At 48.9% G+C, this 21,624-nt stretch overlaps 1 protein-coding gene across 2 annotated transcripts; it reads left to right on the forward strand.

Moving 5' to 3' along the window:
- The first annotated feature begins 999 nt into the window (after positions 1-999).
- On the forward strand, positions 1,000-18,226 carry ptk6b (PTK6 protein tyrosine kinase 6b). Of its 2 annotated transcripts, none has more exons than XM_087833505.1 (8): positions 1,000-1,530; positions 8,407-8,528; positions 8,972-9,132; positions 9,262-9,427; positions 11,373-11,534; positions 12,628-12,809; positions 12,889-13,042; positions 17,269-18,226. In XM_087833505.1, exons 1-8 carry the CDS (start codon positions 1,124-1,126, stop codon positions 17,442-17,444), a joined length of 1,530 nt encoding a protein of 509 aa, XP_087689631.1. In that variant the 5' UTR covers positions 1,000-1,123; the 3' UTR covers positions 17,445-18,226. The 2 variants fall into 2 exon arrangements, with proteins under 2 accessions (XP_087689631.1, XP_087689629.1); XM_087833503.1 differs by lacking the exon at positions 17,269-18,226 and adding an exon at positions 13,983-14,440.
- The last annotated feature ends 3,398 nt before the right edge of the window (positions 18,227-21,624 follow it).

Consider the following 21,624-nt stretch of genomic DNA (forward strand, 5'->3'; position numbering starts at 1 on the left):
ATAAATGTTTTTTACAAAGGTCCTTAGCATTTTTCATGACATGGCTCAAACATGGATGAAGAATGGGAATGTTGAATTGCTGTGCTGAATGCTGCCACTCAGTAAGACATAGTACTTCTGCAGCAGATCCTCTAGACTTGTTCTGCAGAATGTCATGGAAAAGGATCGGAGGAGTACCAGGGATCCATCACACATGAACATGACAGGCCTGTTGTAGGCCCGATTACCAAAGGCTCTTACCAGATCAGTCTGAAAGGCCTGCAAGAAGCATCACAGGGTGCAGAGTGGAGATGGCCTAGAGTCAGAATCCAGTGAAAATATCCTCTCACAGTTTTCCTGTAATCTGAGCTCAAAGATGAGGATATTAAAAGTACAGTAGAGTAAATTGGGTAAATGTTATTGTTATATATATTGTCATACAGTAATTTTTGCTGTGGATCACAGGGGGAAACGTGGAGATGAACCAACACTGGGAGTGGATTGTGAAGTAAAATATTGTCAGGACACAAAGACTGCGTTTCTACAGTCGGCACCCATACCGTAATATGCGTAAGAGTAGCGCAACCACATTTTCGGTGCGGCTGGCTTGACTGTGACTTGGTAAGTGAGGCTCACTTGACCGCGGTGAGCTGAGCGCTGATGTCTCGACACCTGTCACTGAAGTAAAACGTCACCACGTCCTGTCCAGCGGTTGGAATGGAGGCGGAGTCAACTGGATCCGCGCTCCAGGCGCAGGGACACCTGACACCTGCCTACCTGTAAAACCCCGGTGTGTGTGTGTGGGGGGGGGCGCAAGGTGTTTCTGCGCAGTGTACCAGGGGCACGGAGAAAAGTTGTCGTACCATATGCACGAGGAGTGTGCGTGTGTGTGTGTGAGAGAGAGAGAGAGAGAGAGCGCACGAACAGATTGATGACACCCTCTGGGGGCGGGGCTCCCGTGGTTTCTGTAACTAAAGGAAGTCCCTCCGTGGGCTCGCCCAGTACAGTCTCACTGCACCGTTCCCTGCGCAGGCATTCCCGACATTCTCCGCGCTCCCTGCTCTGCACCTGTCGGACAGGTGTGGCGGGTTGACTGAGCCGAGCTGCGGAGACACAGCGCGCGCGCAGCCGTTCATGGTCACCTATGGGTGAGTGTCTGCGCAGAGCGTGCCCCTGCCTGCAGTCACTGTGGGAGAGGATCCTCACGGGCAAGAAGGCTCCTCAGCCAGCGGGAGCAGGAGGTGAAGAAGAGGATGGAGGAGGACGGAGAGGCACCTGCAGCGACGGGGAGCAGCCCCAGGCCCCGACGCCGCCCCCGAAGCCCCCGAAGGAGACCGCCTCCGAGGGTAGCTGCATCTACACGGCCATGTGGCCCTTCGAGTCCCGGCACCAGGAGGAGCTGTCCTTCCAGGAGGGGGACCTGTTCAGGGTGGTCAGCCGCAGCGGAGACTGGTGGACGGCGCGGAAGATCGACCGCAACGGGCACGTCGTGGCGCAGGGCATCGTCCCCAACAACTACCTGGCGAGGGCAGAGTCCATCAACGTGCAGCCGTGAGTGCAGCTTCCTGTGACGGCTCCCAGAGAGCAGCACTGACCTCTGGGAGCTCCGAGGGTCATCCCGGTCCGCGATACACAGAAGCACGTGAGCGGCGTGTCTGTATAGAGCAGGTGTTTAGAGGGAGCGGGACAGGATCGTTTCAGGGGTAGCACACCTGATCCAGCCCGAGTGTAGACCCTCAGGTGTCTCATCTGTGAGCCGCTCCTGTCCAACAGAGTTTACAACAGGAGCAAAGCTTCAGCACGAAGCGCGGCAGTAAAATCATCCATGATTTGATTTAATGCTGCAGCTGCGGGGGTTTAATGACCTCCGCACTGGGGCGCCTTTATTTACACAGCATCATATTCACATCATAAAGTCAGTACAACAGGAAGACGCTCAAGCTTCTGAATGTTTACACTGAAAATGTGACGAGAATGAAGCAGCGCAGCAGGTATTTCAAGAACATTAAGTGTAAAACGTGTCACAATAATTTCCTATTAATGTGTCACTGAACAGGTAAAGGTGTTGACGGGAAAGCTAGAAGAGTTTCAGCTTCTTATGTTCATGAGGCTGCTGTGCGTCCAGCTGCAGGTGCATGAATCAGGACGTGTGCACTGAACAGGGGATTTAACACAAGTGCCTCTTTCAAGTTAAGTGTAACTAGTGTAGAAACTACATGATATGCAGAGCTAGATTAAATGTTCATATCACGTTTGAGTGAAGTCAATAATATCCGATATTAAATCCCGCGACACCGGGATTTCAGTCTCGGGCGCTTTGGATCGTGGTTTGAGGAAAGCGTCCGTCTCGAGCAGCCTCTACTTTCTTTGGTTTACTGAAAAAAGGACATTGGGTGGTTGTTACATTAGAAAGTCTAACTTTAATTTATTCTTGTTGGGATGACCTGATACAATCTAATCAGAGCGGTTTGTTGCTGGACTCATGAAATTCACAAAATCACACGAGATGTCAAACTGCAGGAAAATCACTGGAGTTATACGAGGCAACAACGACACACGTGTTTGCTATTTACTGGTTTAACCAGTCGAGGGCAAAAACGTAAGAAAATTCTGCATCAAGCCTTAAAATCCCAGCGTTCCTACTTTTGATAAGCCTGTATCGGTGGCGTGGTGCTGAGTGCTGCTGTCTCCCAGTGAGAAGGTCCTGCTTCAAACTGGCACAAATGGTTGTTTGTCTCTGTGATAGACTGGTGAGTGCACGCTGCCTCGTAACCTGTCACTTCAGGGTCATTTCCAGCCCCCCTGCAACCAGGATAAAGACCAGGATGGTAGTTGTTGTAGATCCATTCACTCTTTATGGTAACCAGACTCTAGACTTTGTTAGACTTTGTTGAACATCATGGAGACAACGTGTAGTATTTAAGTGACCAACTAGTGAAAGTTATTGAATCGTGTTGAAATAAAATGACAAAACTGTGAAGGATTAAAATATTCCAAGAGCTCAACTTACTTCATCTGAACACGTTTCAGTCGCCTTTTACACACAAAATTTATTGAATATGTTGATTTAACTTGTTTGTTTGTTTGCGTGCGACTGTCCCACTGTCAACTATTGAATCAAGTAAATCCAACATGGCCTTTTTTTCAGTGTAACTCCTTTATTATCATCAGAGTCCACACTGTCCACCTACCTGCCATGAACAGCACTGTAAACGCTTCCTTTAACCTTTATCATATTATCACACATTTATCACGTTATCACACATTTATCCTTCATCATTAGTAAACCTGAGGTAAGCAGGTAAGCAGAGCGCTGTAAAGAGACACTGTGGGAGTCAAACGGTTGTTTTCTACTGCAGTGAAGTGTGCATGTGCGTCCTGTTTACAGCTCTACCTAAAAGTGGAAGTTTCTGTAAGTTCTGCTTTCCTGTCACTTCTGTGAAAAGATGCAGGCAGTCAGCACGGCAGCCCCGCTAATCGGACGCTTTAGGTCACGGGGGTCCTTCAGGGCCGCAGTCCTGAAACTTTTCCATGTGTCCCTGTTGCAGCACACATGGATACAATCAGTAGGTCATTAGCCCGACTCTAGAGCTGCATGCTGAGGTGCAGCTCATGACTGACTGAACACGGTTCAATAAAAGTACTTTTTTCAAACACTTACATTTAAATTTACTTGAGTAGGGTTTGGGGTCGCCACCTCGGCATGCAGTCAGGTTCCAGAGTCTTGGTAATGACCTACTAACTGTATCCAGGTGTGTTGCAGCAGGGACACATGAGCTGTGTCCCGAAACGTGGGCCGCATCCTTTGGAGGACCCGCCTTTGTGGTCTACGTGGGCCGGGTCCTTCAAAGACCGAGAAGGCCGGAAGTGTGAGGCTGTGAAGTGGGACGGTCGAGCCTTCAGATCTGCGTCACCACTGTCTCTGTGGAGTCTAATAAACTCGCCGTCTGCTCCTTCCTGTCTAAAATATAACAGGACACTGGAGGAAACTCTCGACCGTCTCACTCTTCTGTTTAATCAGTTTTCTGTTTGACGTTTATTCAGCTGTGTGAAAAATCCCAGAGGAACCCACCCGAGGGATTAATAAAGTTGTATTTAATCTAATAATCTAATAACTTTGATCTCAGCCAAACCGATTTACTCACGAACAAATGAAACACTGAAAAAAGGCAAACAATTACATTTTTAAGTTATCCGAGTGACTTATATCATGTTTAACCTGAGTAGCGAAAGAGCGAGGGTCTGAAAACGATGAAGCCGGGAGTCCACTGCTCTCGCCGGCTGGAGTGACCATTGAACCCCCCGCTCGCTATCGAGCTGGTGGGTAACAGACGTCTCTGAAAACGTCGAAGCACTTTTGCAAATATGTGATGTCTTGATAAACCGAGCAGATATTTGATGTTTACACAGCTGAAAATATGTTAAAAGTTTATTTTGTGACACAGAAAGATTAATAAGAGTAATTTTAAAACTTAGTAGCGCCGCCATTGTTGGAAACTGGAATTGGCTGGGCTGCGCTATGAATTCTGGGATATGGTGGGCCACGAAGGACACACCCGACCCATCCTTCAAATTCAGGGAAAAGGAGGACGCATTTGAAGGAGTCGACGAATTGGGACAGCCTTCGTCGCCTGGCTGTGACATAATCGGCCTTCAAATGTGGCCGATGTTTTGGGACAGCTGTGGAAAAGCTTCGGGACGGCGGCCCTCGAGGATTTTGACAGCTCTGCTTTAGATGAAAAAATGAACAGTTCCATTATGAAGGTTAAATGTTATTAATGCTCAGCTTTTTAACATTTGATATGAATATTTGGATGCTGTTTATCATCTTTTTGACCTTTTTAAAAACAAAAAACAAAAACTGAAGCTTCAAAAGCTGCAGTTCCTGTAACGTCCAGCAGGGGCTCCAGCGAGTCTCTCGTGTTAAAACTTTGCAGCAGAAACAAACATGTTTGCAGCCTGATGCACAAACTTGTTGGTCCCTACAGATATTTTGTTCTTCGAGTTTGCATTAATGAGGCGTGGCCTCATTGACTGACAGGTGGAGGTGACACAGGCGGCTGTAGCTGTTAGCTGTCTGCTAGGCTTTTAGTCGGACCTCTGCGTTATTAATGACATCATGTGACCAGTTTTATGGCTGCTGTGAGGTTACAGTACTTCTAGTATTTTGATTGGATGTTATGGATCAGCAGGTGTCTGAGTGATGCTCCCACAGAGTCTGTGCTGACCCAGATAGCGTCAGCTGATAACCGAGCGCTCCGCCCACTCATCCAAACGTGTTCACCTTTGGAAATGGACTGAGACTTAAAATGTGAAAGTATAAACAAGTTACATCTTCTGTTTACAGTGTGATGAAACCCCAGCGAGCTGCTCGTCTTTACAACGTCACACTTTGTGCTGCTCGTTTATTTTGAGGTTGCGGCAGCTTTATTGGTCCTGACTGAGCCGTACGCTGTGAGCGCCATGAGAAATGTCACAGCTTTACATCACACCAGCCCGTGTTTGTGTTTCAGCTGTGATGCAAACTGGGACGCACACACCGACGGTCAGCTCACCACTTCTCGTTTTGCCGTTCTCACTCAGTTTATTGCTTCAGCAGAATGGGAAGTGTGCAAAGCGTGGCTATTCCCGTATGTCAGCAGCTGCTCCGTTTAATTATAGAGCTTCTCTGCTCAATAAACCCTCAGTACTGACTTTACCATCACTGCATCCTGCAGGGGCACAAAACAAAGATGTGCGACCTTCAAAGCCTGAAACTGTCACACGGCTCAGATTAAATAATGTTTCACAGCCAAAGCTTAGAGCCGTGAGCTCAAACAGCATTCAGTCCAAACCAGAGCGTGACAGGAACACGTGGACGTGAATAGATGATTCTGTTTAAAGCATGAACGGCATGTGTACACATTTAGGTTATCATTCCTCGGCAAAGCCTTCCAGCTCACAGCTGAGCAGCATGTTTTCACTCATGTGGTTTATTTGGTTTTTCCTAGCAGAGCTGCAGCCAAGCATCAGTTTTATTATTGATTCATGTCCTGGTTATTTTAATCAGAACAAATCAAAAAATGTCTCGCTCGAATCTCAGAAAGTTTCGGTTCAAACCTAAAGGCGTTCGGCCGACTCTCACCTCAGAAAGTACTGTTAGCTTTTCTGGCTGACTGACAGCAGAGGCAAACTTGATTAGCTTTGGCTCAGCTCCATTAAAGGTTCCAGTAAATGATCGCGGTGAACTCTTTCCCAACACTGAGAAACTGGAAGAAGCTAAATGGAGCCAGTGGCACATTGAACAGTGTTTGATATCAAACACTGTTCAATGTGAGGCCCGTCAGTGGCCCAGGCAGCTGTTATCAGCAATCATCCTTCTGCTGGAGCGTCAGCTCAAACGCAGGCTCTGTCACATGACTGCTGTATGTCTATGTCATGTATGTTGTCCAGCAGCTCAGGGAGCAGTGTGTACACCTGTGGGTCGGTAAAGCTCACCTGGACATGACAGAATAATCCTTTAATTGTCCCACAAGTGGAAATTTGGTCGCAAAACAACACATACAAACAGAACAGGACACCGGTATTTACCAAAGCAGAGTACTGCACAGTTATTAAGATGAAATTACAGATAAGTGGCAAACCCAGTTGTAGAGTGCAAACAGAGCAGGATACTGAACGATGTTAAGAATATCCAGAATCATTAGAAGAGTTCAGATTGTGTGATTGTACCTGTGCATTAAAAAGTAGACGTGTAACTTCCAAAAAGTTAGCGTATATAAACTGAGAAAAGTAATGTGCAAGTTGTAACAGTAGAAGTTGTTTGGTTGGTGGAAATTCCAGCGCTGATGTAAACATCTGTGTTTGCTGGGAGCTCAAAGTTACAGTTAGCTGCTAACGCCTTCATGCTAGCTGTTACTAAAGTTAATGTCAGCTACTCGTCTTAGCTCGCTGCCATCACAGCATTTACTGATGGGGAAAGATCAGCACACTCATCTCTGTGCTTGGCATGTTAGACCAGGGCAGCGTTCGATAAGTGGAGAGGCCTCTTCACACACTGAGGTTAATTATGGAGCTCCACAGGGTTCAGTGCTAGGACCAGTTCTGTTTACTGGGGCTGCCACGATTAGTCGACTATCAAAATTAATTTAATAGTCGACGCGTCGTTTGAAGCTTTGTAAGATCCTGGAAGACGCAGGAATAAGCAGCAGGATTTAAGAGTGTAAGACTGAAACAGAAGATGGCAGCACTGCATCTACAAGGACCAGCTGCCATTAAACACTGAAGAAGAAGAAGCTGTGTCCAGTATCGTCTCAGACGAGAGCGGTCGTTTTATTTTGTAAAGCTGTTTCCTTTAAGAACACGGGGAGCTGTTGGAGGAGGTGCTCAGTCTCCCACTGAACTCCACGTTACAACTCAAACATAGTTTTACTCAAACTCTGTTTTCCTGAATCTTTCGAATAATAAGAAGGTAATAATAAAGACCAGGGTCCGGTCCAAACAGTAAACTGACAAGTGTTTAAATCCTGAAGGAGTTTAAAATTTATGGTTGTGTAAAGTTTTAACTCAGTCAGGTGAGAAACTAAGGCCACCTCTCCACGCCCACAGGACTTTAGAGACTCCGAGCAGCCAGGTGCTGCTAATCAGTGCCCCTGATTAACTGAGCATGAAGCAGAGGTTTCTGCAGTGTGCAGGTCTGAAACATTCAGGTGTGTTAACACAACAGTCCTCACAGGTTAAAGGTCAAAGGGCATGACAGTGCAGTTAGAAACAAACTGAATGACTGTAGCTGTTCGGAGGTGCTGCAGGAGCACAGCTTAGGTTTGTAAAGCTGCATCTGAACAAAGGAGGAACCCAAACACCTCACACGAGCTGTCAGCACGGCGGACCGTGGACTCCTCTGTATACCACTGTGTGCTGGAGTCAGTGTGAGGCCGTCTGTCCCACAGCCTGGACCAAACTGGGTCATCAGCAGGACAACGATCCAAGCGCAGCAGCAGATCTCCAACTGAACGGCTGCGATGGTCCAAAGTGCAGAGCTCAGAGAGCTGTGCATGAACAAATGCTGCAAACCTCAATGAGCTGAAACAGCACTGTCTTTGTCTGCACTCTTTATTACCACAGACTCAAATCTGCAACCATAAAAATGAAAAGATGCAAAAGATGCAAACAAAGCCGTCGGAAACTTGTCACTGTGGTTGGACGTGCACGGTAGTTCTGTTTACTTCTGTTCATTGTTATGGTTGCAGATTTGAACCTGTGACTGCAGAGGAATCATGCATCCTCTCCTCTTTAAAGACGTGTTTTAATTAACTGAGCTTTCAGCCTCAGGTCACTGTTGCAGGTTTAATGAGAGCCCAATGTTAGCTAGCATCTATCCGTGCTGTACAACATTAGGTTTGAACCTGCACACGAGCTCCTGATAATTATCTTTCTGTCTCGATCCAGGTGGTTTTATGGGAAGCTGAGCCGCTTCGAGGCCCAAAATCACCTGATGGCCCCAGGAAACGAAGAGGGAGCCTTCCTCGTCCGACAGAGCGAGAAAGACGACATCGGATACGTCCTGTCAGGTAAGTGCACAGGGAGAGGGAGGGCCTTCACAAGCACGAGGGGGGGCTACAGCCCAACGGAGGCTCTAACGAATCCTCCTCATGCCAGCACAGTGAACATGTGCTCCAAAGGTGGATACTGTCGACGGGTAACAGGTTGAATCAGCCAATAAAAACCAGGCCTAGCAGAGACGGCGTTAAACGGGCTGTGATTTTGACACTTTTTCACCTGAGCCAGGTGAGTCTGGGTTCATCAGGGAGCTGATTGGTTAATCGCTTCTGCAGCCGGCGCTGCAGTGTTCATTATAACTGAGATCATCACTGAGAGCTTTTCCACTGATATTTGTTTCTGTTTGCTGAGGTCATGACAGCAGAAATAAAAAATAACCGTAGCAATAAAAATGAGGTCGCGTGTCCTTTGTTGGGACTCCTGCTCGTCTCTGACTCTGTCCGTCTTCCTGTAGTGCGATCCAGCAGCCGCGTGAAGCACTTCAAGATCCACCAAGGAGATGATGGTTTCCACATCGAGCCCAAGCATCCTTTCAGCTCGCTGATCGGCGTGGTCGACTTTTACTGCGCCAACAGCCTCAACACCACCGGCCAGCTGGGCAAGCCCTGCAAGAAGGTGAGTCTGGGCTTCACACCGCCATCATTTACTCGCTCCTCTTGTGTCTGTGACGGGGCCACCTGCAGGGAGCAGCCTTTAGTTTTGCATGGATGTGAATGTCTGAGGTGCTTCTGTTTCCTCCATCAGAAAAAGCCAGAAACCCAGGATTTGAACCACTTCACGGTGGACGAGTGGGAGCTCCCGAAGGAGGAGTTCACGCTGGAGGAGGAGCTGGGCAGCGGCTTCTTTGCTGATGTTTACCGCGGCCGCTGGAAAAACCACATCAGCGTCGCCATCAAGATCCTGAAAAGCGGTATTTTATTTTCCTGCTGCTCACAAACACAAGTCTGCTCAAACGCGTTCAAGCCGTCATTAACCCCGCCCCCCGCCCCCCGCCTTTCATTCAGTTCTATAACATGACTGAAAACATTGAACACGGCTGTGGAAACACTGAGGACAGCACGCTGACCCTCGTGCAGACAGCACAAGTGAAACACACGGTGAAGAATTTTATTTCTGTCACGGGGAAGTGAGAGTTTTCCTTCCTCCGGAAACACAGCAGCACCTCCGGCCAATGAGGATGGAGAGAAACTCAAAGACTTTATCAAATGTGAACACATGCTGAACGATGCCGCTGATGCTTTCACAGACACAAAACCCACAGAAAATTACACTCAGGTGGACATAAAAGACAAAGTCATCAAATAGTCTGCAGCTCCAGAAATGCGTCTTCTTCCCTCCCTCGATGTGATTGGACCGCAGGCCCGGTCTCGTTCCTGGGCATCGGATAAATGTGCGTCACGCCGCAGTCGGAGCCTCTGAACCTGCAGGGTTACCGTAGTGCCCACATCCCACCAGCGAGGCCAAGAGTAACAATGTAGTGTGGCCAAAACAGGAAGGAAGTGGGAAAAGGCCCCAGTGTGGAAACTCACCCGGCGTGTGAATAATGGCGGCGTACAGGCTGAAAGAGACGGAATTACATGTTAAAAATGCGTCGCCTGACTTTAAACGTGATCCGACGGTCAGCCTGATCAGCTCAACGCGGGGCGCAAGGACACCCAACGCAGGTTTACACGTGAGGGCAGGAGCACGGGCAGGAGCGCGGGCAGGAGCGCGGGCAGGAGCGCGGGCAGCAGCGCGGGCAGCAGCGCGGGCAGGAGCGCGGGCAGGAGCGCGGGCAGGAGCGCGGGCAGGAGCGCGGGCAGCAGCAGGCTCCCGCTTGAGTTATAAAGTGTGAAACGTGAAAGTGACGAGGTCCTGGGAGGGATGTTTCGATGAAAGCTGTGCCTGAAGAGCTGCACGAGTGACTGCGGGCAGGTTTTGAGCCGCAGGTGAACTTCTGAGCACGTTAGAAATGTTCTTGTTCTGGAACCTGCAGCTGATGTTTCAGGTTAAAACACTGAAACAAAGATGATAGAAATATGCAAAGTTATGGTGACATTAGATGCTTGAGTCTTGTCATGCATGTTTCTGATCCAGCTCCGTGCCGTGAAGCAGAGGCTGCAGGAGATGAGGACGGCCGGCCTGTGATTGGTCAGCTGACAGTGAGAGACACTTCAGGGCGACACTGACGAGCCGCTCGCGCTCTTTCCGAGGATCGATTCAAACAGCATCACAAGGAAAGAGGCGCTCGCACGCTCCACAGGTTTGCATATGCAAGCGATGCTGCGGGAGACCAGCACCTCGTTTCTAAAGCAGAGCTCGTGTTTGGTCTCCAGGATAAGCTGGGCAAACTATCCAACAGTACTTTCCATGGAAACGACCGGCTGTGTCCCGCTGTTGCAGAAAGCCTGCTTTGCATACGCTACAGCCTCATTTAAATGTTCGAGCCCTACAGCAACGATACAGTAAGGGTCAGGCTCTCAGGATTTGAGATGCTGCTCGGTGAGGCTTTCAAAGCTCAGCTTCAAAATCAGGAAAGAGAAATCTTCCTGAAACATCCGGCTCAGGCGGAGCGAGCATTTCTCAGAGAGCGGTCTCCGAAATCTCAGCGCGCCTCCCTCTAAACGTCTCCGTATACCCCAGACGGGTCCTGCAGTAACACGCTGAATGATCCACCAGCATCGTGCTGATCATCTTTTTAATACAGCCTTCGTTATTATCCAACAACAATCCAGACAACAGAGGCACATTTCTCTTTATGTGTCATGTTTTCCATCTTTGAGTACAGTTGTTGTGCCTTTAAGGTTATTTTCTCACCCGTCTTCCTCTTTTCTCATCTGTCTGTTTTCGCCTTTTTATTTCTGTCCTGCTCTCAGACTCGGAGCTGAACCACAAAGAGTTTCACAGGGAAGTTCAGATCCTAAAGCGTCTGCGCCACCGTCACCTCATCTCGCTGTTCGCCGTGTGCACGGCGACCATGCCGTACTACATCATCACCGAGCTGATGGAGAAGGGCAGCCTGCTCAAGTTCCTCAGAAGTAAACCTCAGCTTTGTTCAGTGTGCTGCTTTATGGTTACAGCCTCAGCATCGAGCTCAGCGGGCGGTCAGCAGGGGGCGCTCTCTGTTCTGTTCTCAGGGAAACAAACTCAGCTTTCAAACTGACAGCTGCTGCAAAGCCTCGGAAGCGTGTCAGATATTTACACACGTATATTTATATTCAGCAAAGGGAGGGAGACATTTCAGAGATGGATTTGATATCTCAGATAGAGATTTCACATATCTGACATCAATTTTATATTCCCGAGACGTCATGTTTGTGATCTGGTCCCAGTTTCTGGGTTACAGCTCCTGACCCTCCTCTTACCGCTGGAACCATCTGTCCATCTTCCACATCTGTCCCAGCGGCGGTCCTCGGTGTCGACGGCCACCGTGTCTGGTTGGTCGTCCAGCAGCTGTGTCACGAAGTCCCCCCGAACCTTAGCCTTCTTATCCTCCACCACCTTTGGTGATGTCTCCCACCTAGATTTTTTTTAATGCTGTCGGCATTAATCTCATTAAAATCTCCTTAACGCTGTAACTGCATTTTTATATCTATTTTTTTATTTCTTCTGTTTAGAATGAAACTAATGCTTACATTTCATTATGATCATAACAGTTAGTTTCCCCACACTCAGACAGCGATATTAAATCATTATTTGTCAGGAAATCGCAGCTGATCAATGATCACATGATCAATTTTCACTTAAATCTTGGAAACGATTTCCAACCTGTGAAATCCGACCCTCAGGGGAGCTCCTGAACGCAGCACCGAGCTGTAACAGCTGCTGAGTGGATGAAATCTGGAGCAGGTACTGATGGTGTTCAGTGGAGCAGCTCCATCTGCTGATCCAGAGACGTTCAGGTGGAGAATTAGAACCATCGAGTCCAGAACCGTGGTCGGGCTTCTGGACTCGATGGACTCCATGACTGGGTGGAGAGGCGCTTCTGTTCAACAGGTGGGCTTGACGAGTGGGAGACTGTCAGACTGTGTGGGGAGGGAAGGGGCCACTGCCCACTGAATAAGCAGCAGGAGATGTTCGATAAACTCACTCCTGTCCCGTTCACTTCATCTGCATCGCTCTCTCACTCAGGTCCAGAGGGCCAAATACAAGACGTCGCATCCCTCATTGACATGGGAGGCCAGGTGGCTGATGGGATGTCATATCTGGAGGAGATGAACAGCATCCACAGAGATCTGGCGGCTCGAAACGTCCTGGTGGGACACGACTACATCTGCAAGGTGGCCGACTTCGGCCTGGCCAGAGTCATCAAGGTAAGCGGAGGAGGAGCTGCCGATCTCTAAGCGGAGCACGGCGGCAGCTCTGACGGCAGATTCTTGTTTTTCCCTTCAGGAGCCGTTTTACATCTCAGAAGACAAAAAGATTCCCTACAAGTGGAGCGCTCCCGAGGCCATCAGCCACGGGAAGTTCTCCATCAAGTCCGACGTCTGGTCTTTTGGCATTCTGCTCTACGAGATCATCACCAGTGGAGGAGTTCCTTACCCAGGTTAGTCCACGAGAGAGATTCATTCAATTACTAATGTGTGTCTTTAGCTTTATCACAACAATCGTGATTATCCCAAAAGCTTGACTCTGCTCATCTGGATGTAGCGAAAACGTCAGACTAACTTCTGCTAACTCGAGTAACCTTTAAATCCTCTCAGGGACGCCTGCACGTTAAACTTTATTGTAACAGCTGAGCGAGCGCCGCGGCTGCGTCGCTGTGTTTCAGGAGCTGAAGGAGCGCTTGGTGAATAACGGCGGCCTCCCCCCAACCTCGCAGCTCGTGCAGTATTTATTAACACGTGCAGCCCTCTAGCTGCACGCTCTGCTCATGTCACAGTCCACGTGTGCTTGAATGCGATTGGCCGGTTTGCACAAGGAAAAGAGATAAGTGAGTTCCTGTAAACGTGCATAAATGTGGACTTTATGAAGCTCTGCAGTAACCAGAATAAATAACCGGAGCGAGCCAGCTGACCACTCCCACTATCTGACTTTCATACGTATTCAGAATTACAGCCTTCACAGACTCATGAGGCACTTACAGCTTTTCCAAAGCTACATAAATCCAGCAGATCTCCACATGAAAAACATTTAAGCTGTGATTAAAAACTGCTCTCAGATCAGTTTCAGTCCCGCTGCAGGACTCCAGTCTGAGCACTGAGCCCAGTTCTGATGATCAGACAAAGAGGAGCAGAGAGAAGTGCTGGTATCCTGAAAACTTCACAAAACGGTGCATTCTGGGTAAACTCGTTTTTATGCGGGATCAGAGTCACTTCTTTGTGAGGTTTGTCTGATTTCGTGTTGGCGTGTCGCTGTGTGATGGACACTGCACACTAACACGGGGAGGGTTTACAGAGCTGCTGCCCGACACAGCTCAGCTGCTCTGCAGATATTTGAGCTAACACAAAGCGCTCTTCATCACTTGTCCTCCTCTCCTCCCTCAGCTTACAGTAACCAGGAAGTGTACCAGCAGGTAACCCTGGGATACAGGATGCCCAAACCGCCCAACTGCCCAGACTTTCTCTATGAAATCATGAAGCGGTGCTGGAGCAACGAGCCGGCCGACCGGCCCGACTTCAGGGTACTGAGGGTCAAACTGGAGGGCAGCTCGTATGAGTTGGAGACGGCACAACCCTGAACTGCTGCAGTACAGATGGAGCGCCACGGGGGGGCAGCAGAGAGGCAGACACAGAGCAGCGACTGCAGAGCTCTTCAGTGAGGACGCGCTTTAAAGAGCAGAACCACCGAGAGTCTGCAAAGACTGCAGCTGACTCTCACCACCATCACCACCAACATCATCACCACCAACACCATCATAAACACCATCACCACAACCATCATCACCATCACCACCAACATCATCACCACCACCACCAACATCATCCCCACCACCACCAACATCATCACCATCACCACCAACATCCTCATCATCCCCACCACCACCAACATCATCATCATCACCATCACCACCAACATCATCACCACCACCAACATCATCACCACCACTACCAACACCACCAACATCATCACCAACACCATCACCACAACCATCATCACCACCACCACCAACATCATCACCACCAACACCATCATAAACACCATCACCACCAACACCACCACCACCAACATCATCACCACCACCACCAACATCATCACCACCAACACCACCAACATCATCACCACCACCAACATTATCACCACCACCACCATCACCATCACCACAACCAACATCATCACCACCACCACCAACATCATCACCAACACCACCACCACCACCAACACCACCACCACCAACATCATCACCACCAACACCACCAACATCATCACCACCACCAACACCACCACCACCAACATCATCACCACCAACACCACCAACATCATCACCACCACCAACATTATCACCACCACCACCATCACCATCACCACAACCAACATCATCACCACCACCACCAACATCATCACCATCACCACCAACACCACCACCACCACCAACACCACCACCACCAACATCATCACCACCACCACCAACATCATCACCACCAACATCATCACCATCACCACCAACACCACCACCACCAACATCATCACCACCACCACCAACATCATCACCATCACCACCAACACCACCACCAACATCATCACCATCACCACCAACACCACCACCACCAACATCATCACCACCACCACCAACATCATCACCACCACCACCAACATCATCACCACCAACACCACCACCACCAACATCATCACCACCAACACCATCATAAACACCATCACCACAACCATCATCACCACCACCACCAACATCATCACCACCACCACCAACATCATCACCATCACCACCAACACCACCACCACCAACATCATCACCACCAACACCACCAACATTATCACCACCACCACCATCACCATCTTCACCACCATTATCATCACCACCACCATCACCATCTTCACCACCATTATCATCACCACCACCAACATCATCACCACCACCACCAACATCATCACCATCACCACCAACATCATCACCACCACCACCAACATCACCATCACCACCAACATTATCACCACCACCACCATCACCATCTTCACCACCATTATCATCACCACCACCAACATCATCACCATCTTCACCAACATTATCATCAACATCATCACCATCATCACCATCTTCACCACCAACACCACCAACACCATCACCTCCACCCCCACCACCAACATCATCATCACCACCACCCCACCATCACCACCACCAACACCATCACCTCCACCCCCACCACGTCATATCGTGTAATTTCATGATGTTGTTGTTGAAATGGAGCTGAACCCTTGAGGACTGCAGAGGGTTGATTATGAGCAGCTGTATCACTGATTAATGAGCATGTTAGTTTGTCATGTGAGCATCTTCGGGTTTAAATGAGTCATTTTCATCATATTCTCGTATGTTTTTCTACCAACGGTCAATAAATTCTGAGCTTTGACTTTAAAATCAGTCCGCTCACTGTGCTTGGTCATTGCCAGTTAGAGCTAATCCAGGCTGCAGGTGCCTGACTAACCATCAGGTTATTTCAGGCTCCGGTTCACTAAACCCGGCCCGCAGAACTCACTGGCAGGTGTTGTGTGTCAGTTTATGTTCCTGGACAGGTATTTTCCTCCTGGTTTTCCATCAGACTGATCTCAGACCTACCTCAGGTCCATGCTACCAGTGAAGATTTCCCACTTTTGAAGGAGAATCTGGGGGTGTGGAGGGGCTGGTGGTGGCTCTTTGCCAGTAATGGGAGTGATAATGTTTGGAGTCAAACATGGGAAAGTCTCTTTTTTTCTTTCAGATTTATAATTATTGTAATTTAGGGTAGGCCAGCATGCCCATAGTGTCGTGGTAAGCACCCAGAGATCCCCGGTTTGTGCCGCTGGTCCCTGACAGGGTCACAGCCCGGCGTGGCTCAACGAGCAGCTGGAGGAAGCGTTGTTTATGAGTCGTTACCATAAACATGAACAGGCCTGTTTGTGCTATGAGGCTGGGCTGAAACCATGAACCAGGCTTGTTGCAGGTGAGGTACTGAGCACCACCTACCAGGACTCACCTGTGGCTGAGGTGAGGCCGTCAGACCTGCTCGAGTGAACAGCTGATGAATCTTTAGAGACACTGGAACCCTTTCAGTCCCTTCTCATTGATGCCCCGCCCCCTCACTGGGACCTCCCTGCAGCTCTGATAGGTCCCAGCCTCGCAGTTGAGGTTTGCTGATGTTGTAACCTCCATGAACAGTCTGCTCGCTTCAGAGTCCTCAAAGATGATTGGCCAATGCAGGTTTCCACAAAGTGATGTAACATGTGAAAGATGATATTTTCCTGTTGACAAACTGCTACAAACACACTCTGCATATCATGTCCTCTCATCAACTGGCGTCATGAAGCATCTGTGGGTCAGAGCGCTCCTTCAGTTCCTAGATCGCAGGGCGAGCCCGCATTAAGACCACAGAGGTGCTGCCCTCTGTGGTCTTAATGCGGTGCACATGAGCTGAGAAGCAAATGCAAAAATCATCAGCCGGTGAGAGCACGGTGACTTCCTGTGATCGGGTTTGTTACACCGACTACGAGCACAGGCGTTTTACACTGATACGTGCTAACATGTCAGCTTTTATAAGGGATACTCAGCCTCACACGTGCAGGTTATTGCATTCAGATTTTCAGTAAACTTGACCTCTGACCTTCATCACTCTCCTCCCTCAGCTTACAGTAACCAGGACGTGTACCAGCAGGTAACCGTGGGATACAGGATGCCCCAACCGCCCAGCTGCCAGGACTTTCTCTATGACATCATGCTCCAGTGCTGGAGCGCCGAGCCGGCCGACCGGCCCGACTTCAAGTCCCTGAAGGCCCAGCTGGGCCGAGAGGAGCTGGAGTGACACGCACACGCACTGTTTGAAGCTCGTATTCTTGCAAAGCTTCATCTGGTCGTCCCTGAGAGCACAGAGAAGTTTAGGGAACAGCTCCCATCATAAGCTAACGAGTTTAATGAGCCAATCATCTGCAGATTACTGCAGGAAGAAAGACGGGTTCACAAACTTTTATCTGTTTTGTCCTCCATGGCTGAAGCTGGAGGACGAGACACTGAGCCGTCGGTGTTTTTAATCACATTAATCATGTTTCATGAGCTTTCCTCAGAGCTAACAGCCACACGCCTCACGTGATGCTTTAGAAGCTACTCGTAGCCTCGCTTTGACCTCTGGTCTGACCTCTTACTGCCCTCAGGTACCAGTATGCAGAAGCCGAAATGAAAGTGACTTAAATTAAACTAAACAGGACGTGTGACAAAACCAAAGCTTCTGCCTGGAACGAGGTCCCAGCAGTCACGGTGTCTTTGGAAAAGTAATAAAATGCCTTCATGTTGCAGGTTCCTGTCAAACCTCTTTAGTTTGAGTCTCTGCGGCCTGACGAGGCGGCGCTGCAAACGTTTACTCAGCAAACTGAAGCTTCGACCACAGCAGTGCAGCGAGGCTCGAGAGGCTGCGCTGAGAAACGCTTCCTGCACTTTTTCGGGCTTCACTCGTTGTTTCAGGTTTTATTTTGTTGTCACTGTGATGCACTTTTTAAAGCGAATGATTTAGTGTTGTAGGTCATCATCATTGTTTTTATTACTGACATTTTCCTGCTCTGTAACACTTTCAGCAGCTCTGCACATCTGTCACGTCGCCTCAGAATAATATTTTCTTCTATGTGAACTTTGTTTACAAACACATTTCATGCAGAGAATAAAAGAAGAAGAAAATCAATTTGCATAAGATTAGAAAGTAGCAGCTGTAGTGTCTATCTGTGGCCTGCAGGGGGCAGCGCAGTCTCAGGAGCTGCTCTCTGTATATTAAATATGAGTTTCATAAGTTTCTGAAGAGCGAAGTTTTTCCTGCACAGCTGTGATGAGAGAAGCTGACGCTGTTCACTCTGAAATCAGACCTTTCTTCATTTTTCAAAATCAATTAAAAAATCTGATGATCAACAAACCAAAGACTCTTTCTTTGCTGTATGAGAACTTTAGTGTGTCCTGAGTTTAGCTGTGTGTGTGTGTGTGTGTGTGTGTGTGTGTGTGTGTGTGTGCGCGCTGAGGTCATGTGACTGGTTTGGCAGGTTCTGGTTGGCTCTCTGGGAGACGTTTCCAGAAATCTGCTCCAGTTTTCCTCTGCAGGAACTTTCTGAAGGACAGCTTCTGTCGCTGAACATCGTCTTTCATTTTCATCTCCGTCTTTAGACAGGTTTGAGTGAGCTGCTGGAAAATCCTGTCGTAAGGACATTAATGTTGGATGACAATGTTTATGAGTATCAAGCCCCAACTCCTTTCTCAGCCTCGATAAAAGCCGCCGCTCAGAATCTCCGTCGTTTGATGCTCATATCAAGTCTGTGACGCGCTGCTGCTTTTTTATTGCTAAACTCAGGACTCTTATCACCAAAGGTGAAATGGAGATGCTTGTCCACGCCTTCATCTCCTGGTTAGACTGTTGTAACGCACTCTTCTCCTGTCTAAGGCTTCCTTCCTCCAAGTGATCCAAAAAGCTGCAGCGAGGCTTTTAACCCACAGTAATAAACTCTCCCATGTTAAAGTCCTTGCACTGGCTTCCAGGAACAGGTATCAGTTTCAAATCCTCACATATCTTTACGAGGCGAGGCCCTCACAGATATCACTGAGCTTCTCCAAAGCGGACACGCACTGATCGCGCTCTCCTGATTACTCGTCTGGAAACGAGGGATGGCGCTTCTGTGGCTTCTTTTAAAAATCATCTTAAAACACTTCTGTTAGACAAGCGTCAGGTAATGTTCCTGTGAAATATGTTTTATTTGATATTCTTTTATGTTCCCGTGTGACGCACTTTGTAACAGCATCTTATAAAGATCTATATAAATACATTTTACTGACTTTATTATTCTTGTTTTATTCTGAGAGTGGCGCCTGGTTAAAGCGCGTGCAGCAGCGAGGCTCTCACTGACTCCGCAGGTATCATATATATATCATATATCATCTTTTTGCTCTTTGATGTTTGAATGAAGCATCGCGGGGCGCCGCGGTCTGTGCGTAAGGAGCCGTTTCTGCTGCAGGTAACTGGGTCAGTGACGCCCGCCGTGTGGCTCCTCCGCTCTCACGCTGCGCAGCTCAAGTTCACACAGCGCTGGGAGAGTTATGGAAGCACAGCAGCGCCAACACGACAGACTTCCAGCAGACACGGTCAGCGCTGCGCGCGTGCACGCCCAGTTAACCCAGTTCATCCACAGGGCTGGTAGAAATAGAGCGACACTGAGTGACGTAGTGACGGAGCTTTAAAGGAGACGGGTCACAGGCGCCGCCGCTTTCCTCAGCCTCCGCATCACTCGCTCCTGTGGGCGTCAGGTTAAACACCGAGCGCGTTTCCAAGCTCAGATTATTAAACACAGGAACATGAGTTGGGACGCGCCTCCTCCAGCCTGAGGAGCATTTAGTGTGCTGACCTCGGACCAGCCTGTCAGTCTGCAACATCACTGTGAACTCCAGTTAGAGTAATCAGAGCAACTTAACCCCCCCCCCCCCACACACACACACACACACACACACACACACGATCATGTGCTCCAGGAGTGCCCAACGTCTGACCGGGAAAACCGCCAACCGCTGTTTTCCCAGCACTCCCGCCCATGAACCCGCTCGCCCTCGGCTCCACAAAGCCAACACGCCCACTCGCATTCCACCCTGAGTGCACAGCGTGGAGGAGGACCCTCCCCACGGCCTCGGACAGGATGGCTTCTTCGCTGTTTCACACTGCGAGGCACTTCTTTCTTTATTAAACTGTTAAGATGTCCAACGAGAGCAGAGGCAGCGTTCACAGTCAGCTGTTTCACTCACTTCCTGTCCGTCTCCGTGGGCCTCACAGTGGTGTTCGTGGGAATGTGGGAATGTTGACACATCAAGGTAGAAACAATAAAGTCCTTCAGCCTCTTCCGCTGAATCCTGAAACTGTGACGCTGTTTTGGTTTGATGAGTCATCTCAGCCGGGAGCCGAGGACCAATCAGGAGTCCTGATTCTGTCAGAAACTGACAAACCTGCCCCCCGAGGCTTCTTCCTGTCAGATGGGGGTTCTTCCTTTCCACTGTTGTCTGTTTGTTGGGGTTTGTCTGTATGACTGGAGGCTCTCTACCTCACAGCGTCTCGCGCTGACTGTTGTGATTTGACGAATGTTCGAATGATTTTAATGGTGAACAGACCTCGTCACACTTTATTCAGTCAGACCTGAAACTGCGACAGAAGCCACCATCGAACCGTTCATCCATACAGCCAGACCAGAGGAGTCGCCTCCATCCTCCACCACCATGCTAGAGCTCACGGTCCCGGATTTATCCATGTGATGTGAGGAGCCTCGGTATAAGCAAGCTAAGTGAAGGTAAGACTTCCCTCAGTCTGTGATAACGCTCACTTTCCAAAATAACACCGTGTTCTTCCTGTGAGTCAGCGTCACGGTCCAGCGTCGTGTTACTGAGGCAGACTGCCAGGATACAAAACAAAGACACTGTTATTGCAAAGATTACGCAAGACGAGGAAACTGACGTTAAGAGAGGCGAGAAGGTCACATTTAGCTTTTCTTTCCTGGAAACTTGGCCTGAGTGGGTCTGAGAGAAGCTCTGCAGACTGGAACCAGCCCACTGCGCTTTCAACCAGATAAAAATATGAACTCTCCGTATTTAAAAGATAAACTTGAGTCCTGATCTCTCACGTTTGAAGCCTGTCTTTGGTGACACGATAAACTGTTCACGCAGCGAGCGAGCACGCTGAGCTTTGAAGAAGGTTGGAGCACGGTCGTCATTGAACCTTTGGCGGGAGATCTCTGGGCTCTGAAGCACGCAGCCCCTCCCCTCTGTTTCACCACTTCAGCTCATTTTGTTTTCATCAGCTGAGCCAAACATAAAAACCATGTGACCACCTGTCAGAGGATAATAATCCTCCCATACAAAATAATCAGGCCCATCTTATCTTAATGACCTTGTAGTACCATATCACCCTATCAGAGCACTTCGCTCCCGCTCTGCAGGCCTACTTGTTGTTCCTAGAGTATTTAAAAGTAGAATGGGAG

The sequence above is a fragment of the Neolamprologus brichardi genome, chromosome 20, assembly GCF_056152115.1.
Source record: "Neolamprologus brichardi isolate AB-2024 chromosome 20, ASM5615211v1, whole genome shotgun sequence".
Classification (NCBI taxonomy): domain Eukaryota; kingdom Metazoa; phylum Chordata; class Actinopteri; order Cichliformes; family Cichlidae; genus Neolamprologus; species Neolamprologus brichardi.

Excerpts from the sequence above, each read along its gene's own strand:
- ptk6b (XM_087833503.1), top strand. The coding sequence starts at position 1,124 with ATGGGTGAGTGTCTGCGCAGAGCGTGCCCCTGCCTGCAGTCACTGTGG. Across the intron at positions 9,428-11,372 it reads CATCAAGATCCTGAAAAGCG|ACTCGGAGCTGAACCACAAA; the intron begins GTATTTTATTTT and ends TCCTGCTCTCAG. Across the intron at positions 13,043-13,982 it reads TGGAGGAGTTCCTTACCCAG|CTTACAGTAACCAGGAAGTG; the intron begins GTTAGTCCACGA and ends CTCCTCCCTCAG.